This window comes from Solea solea, chromosome 9 (assembly GCF_958295425.1).
Source record: "Solea solea chromosome 9, fSolSol10.1, whole genome shotgun sequence".
Taxonomy (NCBI): domain Eukaryota; kingdom Metazoa; phylum Chordata; class Actinopteri; order Pleuronectiformes; family Soleidae; genus Solea; species Solea solea.
Window position 1 is genome coordinate 23,769,337 of NC_081142.1, and position 12,226 is coordinate 23,781,562.

At 39.8% G+C, this 12,226-nt stretch overlaps 1 protein-coding gene across 1 annotated transcript in view; it reads right to left on the reverse strand.

Moving 5' to 3' along the window:
* Positions 1–2,416: 2,416 nt before the first annotated feature.
* Positions 2,417–12,226, reverse strand: part of LOC131465203 (1-phosphatidylinositol 4,5-bisphosphate phosphodiesterase gamma-1-like) — a 36,904-nt gene continuing 27,094 nt past the window's right edge. The window contains exons 22-32 of the mRNA XM_058637630.1: positions 12,103–12,199; positions 11,951–12,017; positions 11,689–11,855; positions 10,350–10,446; positions 10,028–10,252; positions 9,048–9,193; positions 8,162–8,276; positions 7,875–8,036; positions 7,702–7,790; positions 5,625–5,809; positions 2,417–4,966 (exon numbers count right to left, since the gene is read on the reverse strand). Of these exons, the coding sequence (XP_058493613.1) occupies positions 4,906–4,966; positions 5,625–5,809; positions 7,702–7,790; positions 7,875–8,036; positions 8,162–8,276; positions 9,048–9,193; positions 10,028–10,252; positions 10,350–10,446; positions 11,689–11,855; positions 11,951–12,017; positions 12,103–12,199 (1,411 nt within the window). The 3' untranslated portion in view covers positions 2,417–4,905. The remainder of the gene's footprint in view (positions 4,967–5,624; positions 5,810–7,701; positions 7,791–7,874; positions 8,037–8,161; positions 8,277–9,047; positions 9,194–10,027; positions 10,253–10,349; positions 10,447–11,688; positions 11,856–11,950; positions 12,018–12,102; positions 12,200–12,226) is intronic.

Below are 12,226 nucleotides of genomic sequence, written 5' to 3' on the forward strand. Positions count from 1 at the left end.
AATGAGAGCTTTGACCAGAACTCTCTGCGCTTTTAGGTGAGTTTAAGAAAAACTGCCATAAGTCATATGAAAATGAAAACAATTTGTCTGTGTAGGTTGGAAATTGTTGGCAGGAGAAGAGTTTGTTTAGAGATTTTTGTGATTATTTTTCTGGATCTCAGCAGTGTCTCACTTTAGCGCCATGCCCATGGACGCAATACACACTCATTGTAAAATCAGAATACCTCCAAAAAAAGTGCAAAACTTAAACTGTGATTGTGTAAAAACCGTAATATGTATCAAAACTTTGACTTAGGTGAGAAACGTCCCGTTTAAAGTTACAATCACGTTTCTACGTTAAAGTATGACGACACTGTGATGCTTCAAAGTTGGCTTGGTTTTTCTCCTTCTTTCGACCGTTTCCCATTCATTTGAATGAGGAAATTTTCGCAGTTTTTCGCGATTTGCTATGGTTACTCTTAAGTCTTAGAAAAGTCATAGCACACCATTTCCGATCAAGCCGCACATTGATATAACATGTGTGGGGGTTTTCTCAAAACTGTGGTACTAGTTACGCGCCAAAATATGGGCAGAAGAGGAAAAAGAACGAGAAAATTCTGCAGCAAAATTTTGAGCGTGCCTGCTGTTCTTGCTGCTGATGTCGTCGGGTGCAGGACTTGTGCTGGTAAAGGAGTAACATTTGGGTGGATCGAACCTTTAAAACTTTAAGTATTTAGACAAAGTGGCATTTTGGTGGAATCACCCTTTAAAAGAGACTGACTCTTATTTATCATTTTTCCATATCAAAAGTATTTATACAAGCATTTATTACACAGTTGTGAACCCTGCCCCCCATCCAGGTGGCATCCCCACAAATACATTCACACTGTACAAACCCGATAACACAACGCGGAAAGGGAAAACACAAAAACAAATAAGATATAAACAAATACAAAAACACACACCAACAAAAATGACTCAAACGATCTATAACGACGAGTATGGTCGTAACACCAGCAATTCAGACTTCTGGTACAGGAATGAAAAATAAAAATTAAAAAATAAAAATAGTGCAACATCAGAATCTGGGTATCAAGAAGACCAGGGCCACTACACAAGCAAAAAATAAAAAGGCAAATTCCTGACATGGGTCATGAATTGTGACCAAGTTTAGTACGTCATCCAAGATGTCATAGTTGTGACAGACACAAAATCTTGAATTGTCCACACAGAAATATCTCAGACCTGGGATTGAACCCAGCACATTCTTGCAGTAGCATAGTTAAGACCTACTAACCACTACGCCACCATGCCACTCAGGTGTTACAGTAAAATGTCTTTGTTAAGTATATTGTCCAAAAAGTCACAAAAATGTCATAGTTTAGTATGGCGTCCAAAAAATTACAAAAATGCATAGGTTAGTATGTCATCCAAAATGTGACAAAAAAGTCATAGTATAGTATGTCATCCAAAATGTGACAAAAAAGTCATAATATAGTATGACGTATAAAAAGGGGACAAAAAAGTCATAGTATATAGTATGTTGTTAAAATTAGTCAAAAAAGTCATACGTTAGTATGTCATCCAAAATGTGACAATAAAGTCACAATATAGTATGACGTATAAAAAGGGGACAAAAAAGTCATAGTATGTCGTCCAAAATCACTCAAAAAAGTCATAGTATAGTATGTCGTCCAAAATCACTCAAAAAGGTCATAGTATAGTATGTCGTTAAAAATTTGTCAAAAAAGTCATAGTATATAGTATGTCGTCCTAAATCACTCAAAAAAGTCATAGTATAGTTTACATCCAAAATTAGTCCAAAAAAGTCATAATATAGTATGTCGTCCAAAATCAGTACACAAAAAACACCTACTCAATTACAACAACACGAGTAAATTTATTACTTCCCACCTCTGGTTTTGACCTTCAGTATTACTTAAACTTCAGGGGAATGAAAACTTTGGTGTGTTCTTTTTGGGTTTTCTCTCAGAAATAAGATTGAAAAATGCAGGTTGACCTCTTTCAAAGATAAATAAAATAAACAATTCAAACAGGTTAGGGTATGGTGTTTGTGTGCTGTGGTTATATTTTCAGTGTCAGAAGGTTTAACCCTTAGAGACACATTTTGTGTTTTTGACTTAATTTCTAGAATATCTTTTAATTTTTTCATGCATATTGTTGAATTTCAAACGTCTTGTAAACGATGTGAACTAAAATACTCACACTAATGCACCTGTGGACAAAAATGTGCTTGTTGAAAAACCCATTCATATCCCAATTTTTTTGATCCTGCTCAAATACAAAAGTATAAAACATGAATTTTCTTATTTCTCCAACTCATTTGAAGTTTGAGCTCTGAGGCATATCCATCCCAGTGACATAATTTTTACCATATATTATGGCAAATGGAGAAAAATAACGCTACAGTCAGACGTACGTCCAAGAGCTTTATTATATGAAAACTTGCACAGGATTTGTAACCCAGAGTAATAATACTGGACAGTTATAGCATAGATACAGAGAGAGAGAATAAAGAAAAATAACACAACTTGAGTCAAATGGCTGTCAGACAAAGAGGAGGACGTTTGCATAGAAGTCCGTACACCTGTTGCGAGGAGAGAGCGAGAGGACTTTTAAAGGGGAAGCTCCAAGTAAACAATATTTATTAATACACATAAAGATTTTTCAGTCATATTTTCTTCTGTTACAACAGGATCTGCACCTGCTGCATGATAAATAAAAGTAATTATATACAAAAAGAGAAAATGAGAAGTCACTAATTATTTAGTGCCATGCAGTCATCAATCAATCAATCAAGATCTAGATCCAGAGCCGGCTGTCAGACAATGAGAAGCTGGTCCCGGACGCGCAGTTCAGATGTGAGGTGTGAAATATTAGCTTTTCCACTACACAGTTCCAGCAAGACTCAGCTCGGCACGACTTTGCTCTACTGCGTTTTTTTGCGTTTCCATTAAGGATAGTACCCGCTACTTATTTAGGGCACCAACAGACTGCCAGTTACAAACAAACCCCGGAAAAAAAACTCATAAATACAGAGCCCTGAAATAAAATCTCGTAAAAAACAGACCCCAAAAAAATGTTATAAAAACAGACCCTGGAGTTTTTTTTCTGTAAAAAACAGAACCAAAAAAAAATGTTGTAAAAACAGGCTCTGAAAAAAAAAATCTCGTAAAAACAGGCCCCGAAAAAAATATCGTAAAAACGGACCCTGGAAAAAAAACATGGAGAAAAAATACTTGTAACAACCACAAAAAAATCTCATAAAGTCTGGTGTGTTTAGCGACAGCACTGCTGAAAGTCGGCGACCGTTGAGCTGAATCACGACCACGTTCAGTGGTATTTCAGCTCAGTGACTGTTGCTCCACTCATGCAGGAAGTACTGAACGTTTCCGTGAACAAATCTTTGTAATCAAATTGATTCTAATGATTCAGTACAGCTGTGCCTTACTAAGTCGTGCTGGAACTGTGGAAAAGCACCAAAATAGAGGTTTGGGGGGGGGGGGAAGGAAGTGCTTTACTAGTTTTTCTGTGATAGCCCTTTGTTTTGTGTCCAGTCAAAGTGAAAACACCTCAGTCCTTCATTTAAGGTGAAATCCAGGAGACTCCTCCTCCTCCTGCTCTGGTGCCTCTTTGAAGGTAGCGTTCATGAGTTTAAAGCCCTTTAAAGAGAAGTTATGAAAAGACCTTCACAGCACGGCGTGGGGACAAACTTCACAGTCCAGTTTGTGACCAAAGCCTGAACAAGACCTCGGCCCTGATTGTGTCAACGTCTTTGAATCCCTTCAAACCCATTTCGTGAGTAGTGGTCAGAGCTAGAAGAGTAAATTCTCCTCTTTTTCTTCTTCTTCCTTTTGTTTATAAAGTAGTTTTCAGTCTTCTGCTTCCTGAAACAGTAAAGGAACTATAGTTCTACAAACTGCAACATTAAAGGCACATACATGATATTTATTTTTATTTATTTTTTGCTACGCATGCCCTCTGCTCCCGTTTTCCTTTCAGGTATCAAAGTTTTTTTTGTATTTTCTTCTTTTTTCCTGAGTTTTCTTCTCCCTTTTATCCTGCTGGGTAGTTGTTTTTTTTGTCTTACTGTTGTCTGAAACACAGGACAAGCTCATTTTACAGTTTTTATTTCAGCTCTGTAGCACCGCGTGCCACCAATGCAACTCCGTGTTTTCCTAACTTCCTAACAGCTAAAAACAAACCTGTTCTTTCTTCAGTGTACTGTAGATTTGTGTACTGCACAATTAATCAGAAAGAACTGCAATATCCGAATGGAAAGACACTGAAATTCTGGCTTATGTATTTTAAAAATCTGAATTCTAACGACTTTGGGCCAAGTCTAAGGCTAAAAGTGCTTCTGTGAAATGTCAAATTATCACAATTATGATTATTTTTTTTGTGAAAATGATCAGTGAGATTCAAAATTATAATTACTAACAACTGGAAATCATATTTAAGTTGCAATATTGGACAAACTAATATAAGTTTTTTACCATTTCATGCAGCTCTACTCAGGGAATCAGGGAAATCAGGGAAGCTACATTCACGCTTCCCTGATTTCCTTATTTCCCCCATTTTTTCATTGTAGGATTAAGGGAAAATTTAGATTTTTTTTCCCCCTTAAACAATTAAATCATAAATAGGGTATCAGTTTTTTTGGCAAATGAAATTAAATAATGTAACAATTAAGTTTCTACTTTGTCTTTGTTGTTCTTTGTCACTTCCTGTTTCATTGTGGAAGGATCGTGTTCTTCTTCCTCCTCTCAGTCATCGGTGGATTTCTCTTCTGTTTTTTTTTGTATCTTTAGGTCATCACTGATGACAGCAACTCATTTCCAGGCACCTTTTGACTTATTTAGATTTTTTTTTTTTGAGTTTATCGCTCTCTGGTGGCGGGGAGGATTAACTGCGCTTTGCTGCCACCTGCTGCCTCAGCTTCTCCCGCCGCTTCTTCTCCACCAGCCTGGAAAATAAAGGATGGGAAAAAATGTATTATTCTTTCTTGAAACCAACACTGTAGGTGTGTTTAAATGTGTGTTTTCTGACTTTAAATCTATTCTTTATGAATATACAACACGTTAAACTAAGATTTTAATCTGTAATAGAATGGAAAATAATGAACTACTGTCATTTAAATTGCTCCTTTGACATTCACACGTATCCAAATACAAATTTGCGTGCATTTTAACTTCATCTTAAACAAAGAGTTAGCAGTAAAACATGCTTTTATCTGTCTAAAATAATAACAAATACATCAGTATAATTATTATATACAGAGTTCATTTTTTTGGAAAGTAAAAAAGGTGAATTGGTTTGATAATTAATCTTCGGCTCTTTAGATAATTAAGCAACAAATAACTGCTTCCTCCTTTTGAAATGTGCATATTTTTGATGTTTTTCTGTGAAAGTAACTCAAATAAAGTTATTTTTTGTTTAAACGTGCCAAAAGGCATTAAAAATATAAAACTAACATCGTCACTCGCAACCTTTGTTAAAGATATTTCATCCACAGTGATATGAAACAGCAAATATTCACATTCGAGAAGCTGGAATCAGTAAACATCTATTTAGAGTCAGTCCAACTAAAGACTCTAAAGCTGTTTCGTTTCTCCTTCACTCACCTGCGGTTTCGAACCTCCACCAGTTCACTCAGCTGGTCCTGAGCCGCTCTCAGCTCCTCCACACTCTGCTGGTAGCTGAGGTCGGCTGAGCCCGACCTCTCCAGCAGCGACACCTGCGTCGACAGCTCGCTGGTTCGATCCCGCAGCAGCTGGATGGACGTGTACAGGTTCTCGTCATCTTCCTCCTGTAAGCGGCACAAACGTGGGTCAGTGTAGGAGGATAATAATTGTGATTGTACTGAAACTTAACACCGAGCGCATCTCAGACGACACGTTGGCATGACCGTAATTACGCAACGGTTTGTGCTATCGGAAAAGTTCCAGCGGTTTCTGAAAGCTGAGTTACGTTACGTCACACGTCACAGCCAGCATGTGACTATAACGGTCATTTTAATGTTGTGCTGCTGCAGGAAGCCAAAATTGGAAAAACACCTGTACATAAGTTTAAATTTTGTTGGCCTCTTTTTGGACATAGAGACACAAACTCAAACAAATGTGATTTTAAATATGTTTTATACTGTTCAAATTTTAAATTGAGTACAGTGTTCTTTTCTCAATAAAACTTGTTTTTTCTTCATTTTAAATTGTATCCAGAACTACAGTACTGTGCAGAAGTCTTAGGCCACCATTAGATTTGTTGTTTTAGTAATGCTATAACGACAATAGAGGATAAATATTTCTATTTCACTTTACTGGAAAATATGTATGCAGTTTTTTGTTGTTAAAAAAAGAAAATTCAGAAAAAAAATAAATCCTCTACAGGTGTCAAGTATTTAGCGTGATCTACCCTTACACTTGAACAATAACACAGCTCTGTTATTACTGTAATGGAACCTTAATTAATGTTACTGGTAAATCCTGTGTTTGTCCTACTATTTCATTTAAAGAAATATCTGCTGTAAAAAACGTTTATTACGCCAGGTTTATTCAAGACATGCTTGAGCATTACATGCACATGTTGCATGAGTTAAACTCATTGACAGCTCGCTAATATAAGACCAGCTTTAAGTCGCATCACTTCATTCCAAATTCCAATGATCACAGACCGAAAAAACAACAGAGCTGGTGGTGCCTGAAACTTTTGCACAGTACTGCATTTGATGAGCTTTTATTCGACTATGTTGACGAAAGCCTCCTTTCTGGTGAGTAGGGCTGTAATCAACCAAAGAAATTCTTGGTCGACTGAAGCCCTGAAATTTCAACTCAAAATCAACTAGTCGGGTTCACGGCTGAGACACAAATAGATCGCTGCCATTGTTGCGGGCGAGTGTGTCTGCAGTTAAATAACAAATCAATGATTATTAGACTAAAACATTGAAATATGCCAATTCTGATATGATCATGTACTCAAAACGGACGGAGCAACATAACGAAGACAAGTTAGCTTACCGTTTTATATGATATGTTTGAAGTCGAGCTGTGATATGAGAACTGTTGCTGGCAAACTTTGACTTTGACTTTTTTATTGCCATCTATTTTTGTAAAATGCTGCCACACAGCTGATGTCTTTGACATGGATGTTAGAGGACGACTGTAGCGCAACATTAAATAAAACCACCAATGTTTTTGAATCTTTCTGTCTCCTGTGGGTTGGGCTAATCCAAAATACAGAAAACAAGGGAAGACACGCTGTTACCTGTGGAAAAGGGGTGCTCTGAAAACACCCCCATTAGCACTTGGTACATTCCTCCAGATGAAATCAAATTAAGACTGTATGAAATTAACATGTCAAAAAGTCGACTTATCAGAATTTGATAAATCGACCAGTCTACCGGGACTTTACAGCCCTACTGGTGACTGTAGTTCCCTGATAAAGGAAACAGGCAGACGAGTCCTGGCAGTCAAATTATTCAATGTCATCAATTCTTACTCATTAGACCTTTCAGTAAGATCAATTGGTCGATTAAAATGTGTGAAAATATCAGATTTGCAGCAGTTTGATTCCAATAGTTTGACTACAGTTAATTACAGTATTTATTGACTTCCATTAAATCATCTCGCTTTCAAATGATAAAATGTAATCTGAAAACAACACTGTGAGATTGACTTCATCAATATAAGACGATCACATCCAAACCTTTGCGTTGACAATCTCGATGTGGACGAGCAGCGACGACAGCTCCATCTCCTCGCTGTAGCTGTTCCTCAGAGGGACACTCCTGTAGCCTGTGAACACACCGCATTATTTATTCACTCATTCACTCACTGGACGCACAGCGAGTCCATGAGAAGGAATTAATGGACGCTCACCTGTTCGGAGCAGACGGACAGGATAGGTGGCCTGAGCCAGGAAGTTGGGGTCGCTGAACATGTCCTCCTCGTAGACGGTGAAGCGCAGGAAGGAGAAGGTGGGATTATGGATGTCGAACACAAACTGCTTCTGCACCCACACGGGATTCAGGCCGTTATCAGCTGAGAGGGACAGGGTAGAAAAAAAAAAGAGAGGTTAGTGGCACGCCCACATGAGTGTAAACAGCAGGGGGCAGTGTTGTGGCAGCAGCAGCAGCAGCAGCAGCCGTCGATCGTCGTCTTCTTACCCACGACGTCCGTCTTGCACTTGCAGCTGTCGTAATCAGCGCCGCAGATCTCCACCTCCACGAAGGGACAGACGATGCTGCGGCCGTTTTTAGGCAGATGACGAGCACCGAGCACCTGAAGGGAGACAAAAAAACCTCATGGCTCTCTAGTTCTCTCTCAGGTTGTGAGATTCTGGTTATTTTCCGGTTCCCCTTTATTGTCCAACCGGTTCTCACATGATCAAGACATATAAGGAATAAGTGTTATTTTCCATTACACTCCATCCCTCACTTTCCAAAGGGTACATCGCTGGTTTTAGTGCTGCAACTGACGATTGTCTTCATCATCGATTCATCCAGTTATATTCTACATTGAAGGAGTCATCGTTTGGTTTAGAACACGTTGAAAAATGTTGATCAATGTTTTTTAAACCTGGAAATGATGACGTTTGTTTTTGTATTCACATTTAAGAAGCTGGATAATCAAAGAAACTGGTTTTAATTCATTAAAAAAAACGCAAAATAGTTGGCGATTCATTTAGTAATCGATTAATAATCGATGAATCAAGCAATTGTTTCAGCCGTAACTTTAATTTATGAAGTTATTTTTAGGCGAGTTTCCCACTTATTTAAGTCAGAAGTTTATATTCTTAAAAAGGTCTCATTATTTGCTTCATTTTAAAATATCGTCAGTCTGAACAGAGATGTTTCCTTCTCAAACTCGCAATCCTAACCCATTACCTGTGGTTCTTTAATTAATTGATAAATTAATTCTAATTATTGCTGCCTTTTGCTCTACAAACTGTATGCTGCCAACTGACTTCTAAAACAACTGACGTCCCAGTGTCATAAAGGTTCAAGAAACAAACGACAGACATGTGAGCTAAAGGTTTGATCCCGCTCTCACCTGCAGCTGGATTGTAATCGGCTCCACGCGCAGAGTGTCCTTGTCGAAAGGGTCGAAGGCGTCCTCCCTCATGATGTCGGGCTGGGGGACGTAACCGCTGCCTCCTCCGAGCATGAACAAGGCCTGGTTCAGCTGCATGGGTTTGTCTGCACACACACAGTTCAGGAGACAGGCGTGATGAACGTGTGTGTGTGTGTGTGTGGGTGTGTGCGTGCGTCCATCCTCTTTCACAGGCACATTTGTGAGCAATGGACAGAGGAGGGGACAGAGTTAAAGGTGACACAGCTTCTCGTGCAGAAAAACACTGCACGTGTTGTAAACACAAACAAACGGAGCAGAAACAGGAGCAGGCCGGAAGGGTTCTTTCCGTCAGCACCATGACATGGGATGGGATGTGCTTTTACGTGCGATGTTTTATTCTGAAAGTTAAACCCAATGTTTTATTTTACTACTTCCTCTCCCGCTCGTGCTGCCGCGTCATCCGCCAGAAATAGAAGTGCTGCGTATCCACGCGGACCCGACATGCAGCCGTTCGCCACCGGTGACCTTTGACACGTTGACTAGAATGGATGCGTTGTTGTGCAGTGGAAGCTTCTTTGTCTCTTTGTTCGTGTAACATTTAATGCTTCATGCTGCAGTTTGTACAACGGAGCGATGCCGGAAAAAGGGAACTGAAAAAGTAAAATAACCAAAAGCAACGCAAACCAGCGTGTCGCTTACTGCACTTCGAAATAAAAGCACCTGCAGTTCCATGTTTTCAAAAAGATTCTTTCACATTCACACATGCAGGATTTTAACAGTTTAAAGCAGCTAACTTCATAATCATGTTATTTAATTATGTTAACTTAACTTCAAGGCAACAATTAATAATACGATATGTGCATCAGCTCCCAGGTTGGACTGGAGACCAGTGTATTTTGGGTGTGAGAGTCCTAGAAAGACCCTGGTTTACGCCCCTACACTGACACGCAGACACTGACCTGGGGTCTGAAAGTTGAGTGCGACCAGCTGGGAGCCGCAGATCCACATGGGCAGCGGGTCGTAGTTAGACGAGTCCAGTCTCTGTCCTCGGGGGTAAACTCTGGAGAGCTGGCGGCGGTTGTACTGCAGGAAGCGCTTCCCTCTGCTGCGCGTCGCAAACTTCTCCGCCTTCGTCTCCGGGAAGGACGACATGTCCCGGTAACACGCCCGCTCCGTCCCAATCTCTGCGGACCCGCGACAGATTTCAGAGAAAACCAATGAGACGCAGGGAAACTAAAGGGAAGGGATCGAGGGAAATGAAAGTGAAGGACGAGTCTTTACTGTCTTCGTTGAAGGGGACGGGTCTGCAGTAAACCACCAGCTCCGACAACTCCACCGCGATCTTTTTCCTCCTCTCCATCTGTTTCTCCTCCTGCATCTGTCACCGTGGAAACAACACGACGACAAGGGTGAGTCACAGCTGATGATAAATATTAACTTTCTATGAGACGAAGACAAACATTTTAAAGAAAATATGCATAATATGAATGTGTTTCATGTACTTTTGTTAGGTTTGAAATGGAAATTTAAGTTTAAATCACCATCAGGAAACGAAAAGTGACTGTGACAGTTCTGCAGAGTTAGATGTTTTGTTGGTTCATTGTTAAAATAAGTTGTAATGTAATACAATGGTACACAGATGTATTTGTACTGTGTAAAAAGGTGTGTGTGTTACATTTTTACAACCTTGTATAAAGACTGACCTTGTCAGGACCAGTAGTCCTTATAGTGACCAAAACCTGGTCCTAATGAGGCAAAACCTCATTTCTGAGGAACTGGTTGATAAGGATTTGTTTGAGCTGAATGAATGGAAGTCAATGCAGAACAAACCTGTGTGTGTGTGTGTGTCTGTGTGTTCGTACTTATATATATATATATATATATATATATATATATACATGTATATACATTTATATCTTTGTGAGGACATTTTGTCTGGGACCCACAATTTCAAAGGCCCTTTTCAGGGTTAAGACCTGGTTTTAGGGTTAGGGGTCAGGGAATAGGGGTGGGGGGAAAAATATAAATTCTCAATCGATTCAAAATGTCCAAATTCAGATTATTTAAATGCTAAATCTTTATGGAGAGGGAAACATAACAAAGACGTACAGAGCCGAGATACAGCGACGCTATTTCACTGACACAGCGATCAAGACACATGACAACGAAACAATGACACACGTGATGCTTGGAAATCTGTTGCCACCGTATCATATGTCACTATAACTGCAGACTAATGTTACATGTGCTCCAAACAAGAGCAATGAATGAATGAATGAATGAATGGATGAATGAGAGCCACACGGGTGCTAATGACGCTGAGCTGTTAAAAGCACAATTCAGTTGACATTTGTTCATAAATTTGTGAATTGTTACTTCTTTACAATGCAGTTAAATGATTAAATGAATGTTTAATAAATGATAATGGAATAGATTTAAACTCTTGTTTCTCATTGTAAAAACAGTGGTGGTGAGTGAGACAACGACTTTCAAAAGCCCCTAAAGATTCCCACCCCTATTAGGGGATGCCTTATATCTCTGATGTGTCTTCACTAAGATATAAAAACACATATGTGTGTGTGTGTGTGTGTGTGTGTGTGTTGTGCAGCGTCACACTGACCCGTGCGTCTGCGTTGTGTGTGGCCTCCCTGATCTTGGAGACCCAGGTGTTCAGATCCTCCTGAGTGTCCGCTGCGACGTCCAGCATCTGCACCGGGTGAGAGGAGAGGTGCTGCGAGTGGATGGTGAAAACAAAGGGCCTGGAATTTTTGCCGTCTTTGTGGACCACTGAACAAACACGTGGCAAAAGAAGAAAAGTGTAAATAGCGACAAAAATGGGGTTAAACACAGTTCAAAGAGGCTTTTTAATCACTTGGACTCACCCACGTGGCAGGTAGGTACATCGATGAAACCCTTGAGGAAATTACCCAGAGGGCTGTTCTCTGTGGACTGAGACAAAGGAAAAAACAGACTTGTGTTACAACAGCGAGATAATCCTCTTTAAAAGACGGTCCACGTGTGGACAAACACCCACCACTTCGTCCAGTTCTCTGGTGGGAGAACTGGGAACCACCTCCACGTAGTTTGCAGGGAACCACAGCTGCTTCTTCCCGCCGTAATCTCCCCGCCACCTGAAGACAAGCGACACGTTAAAGACG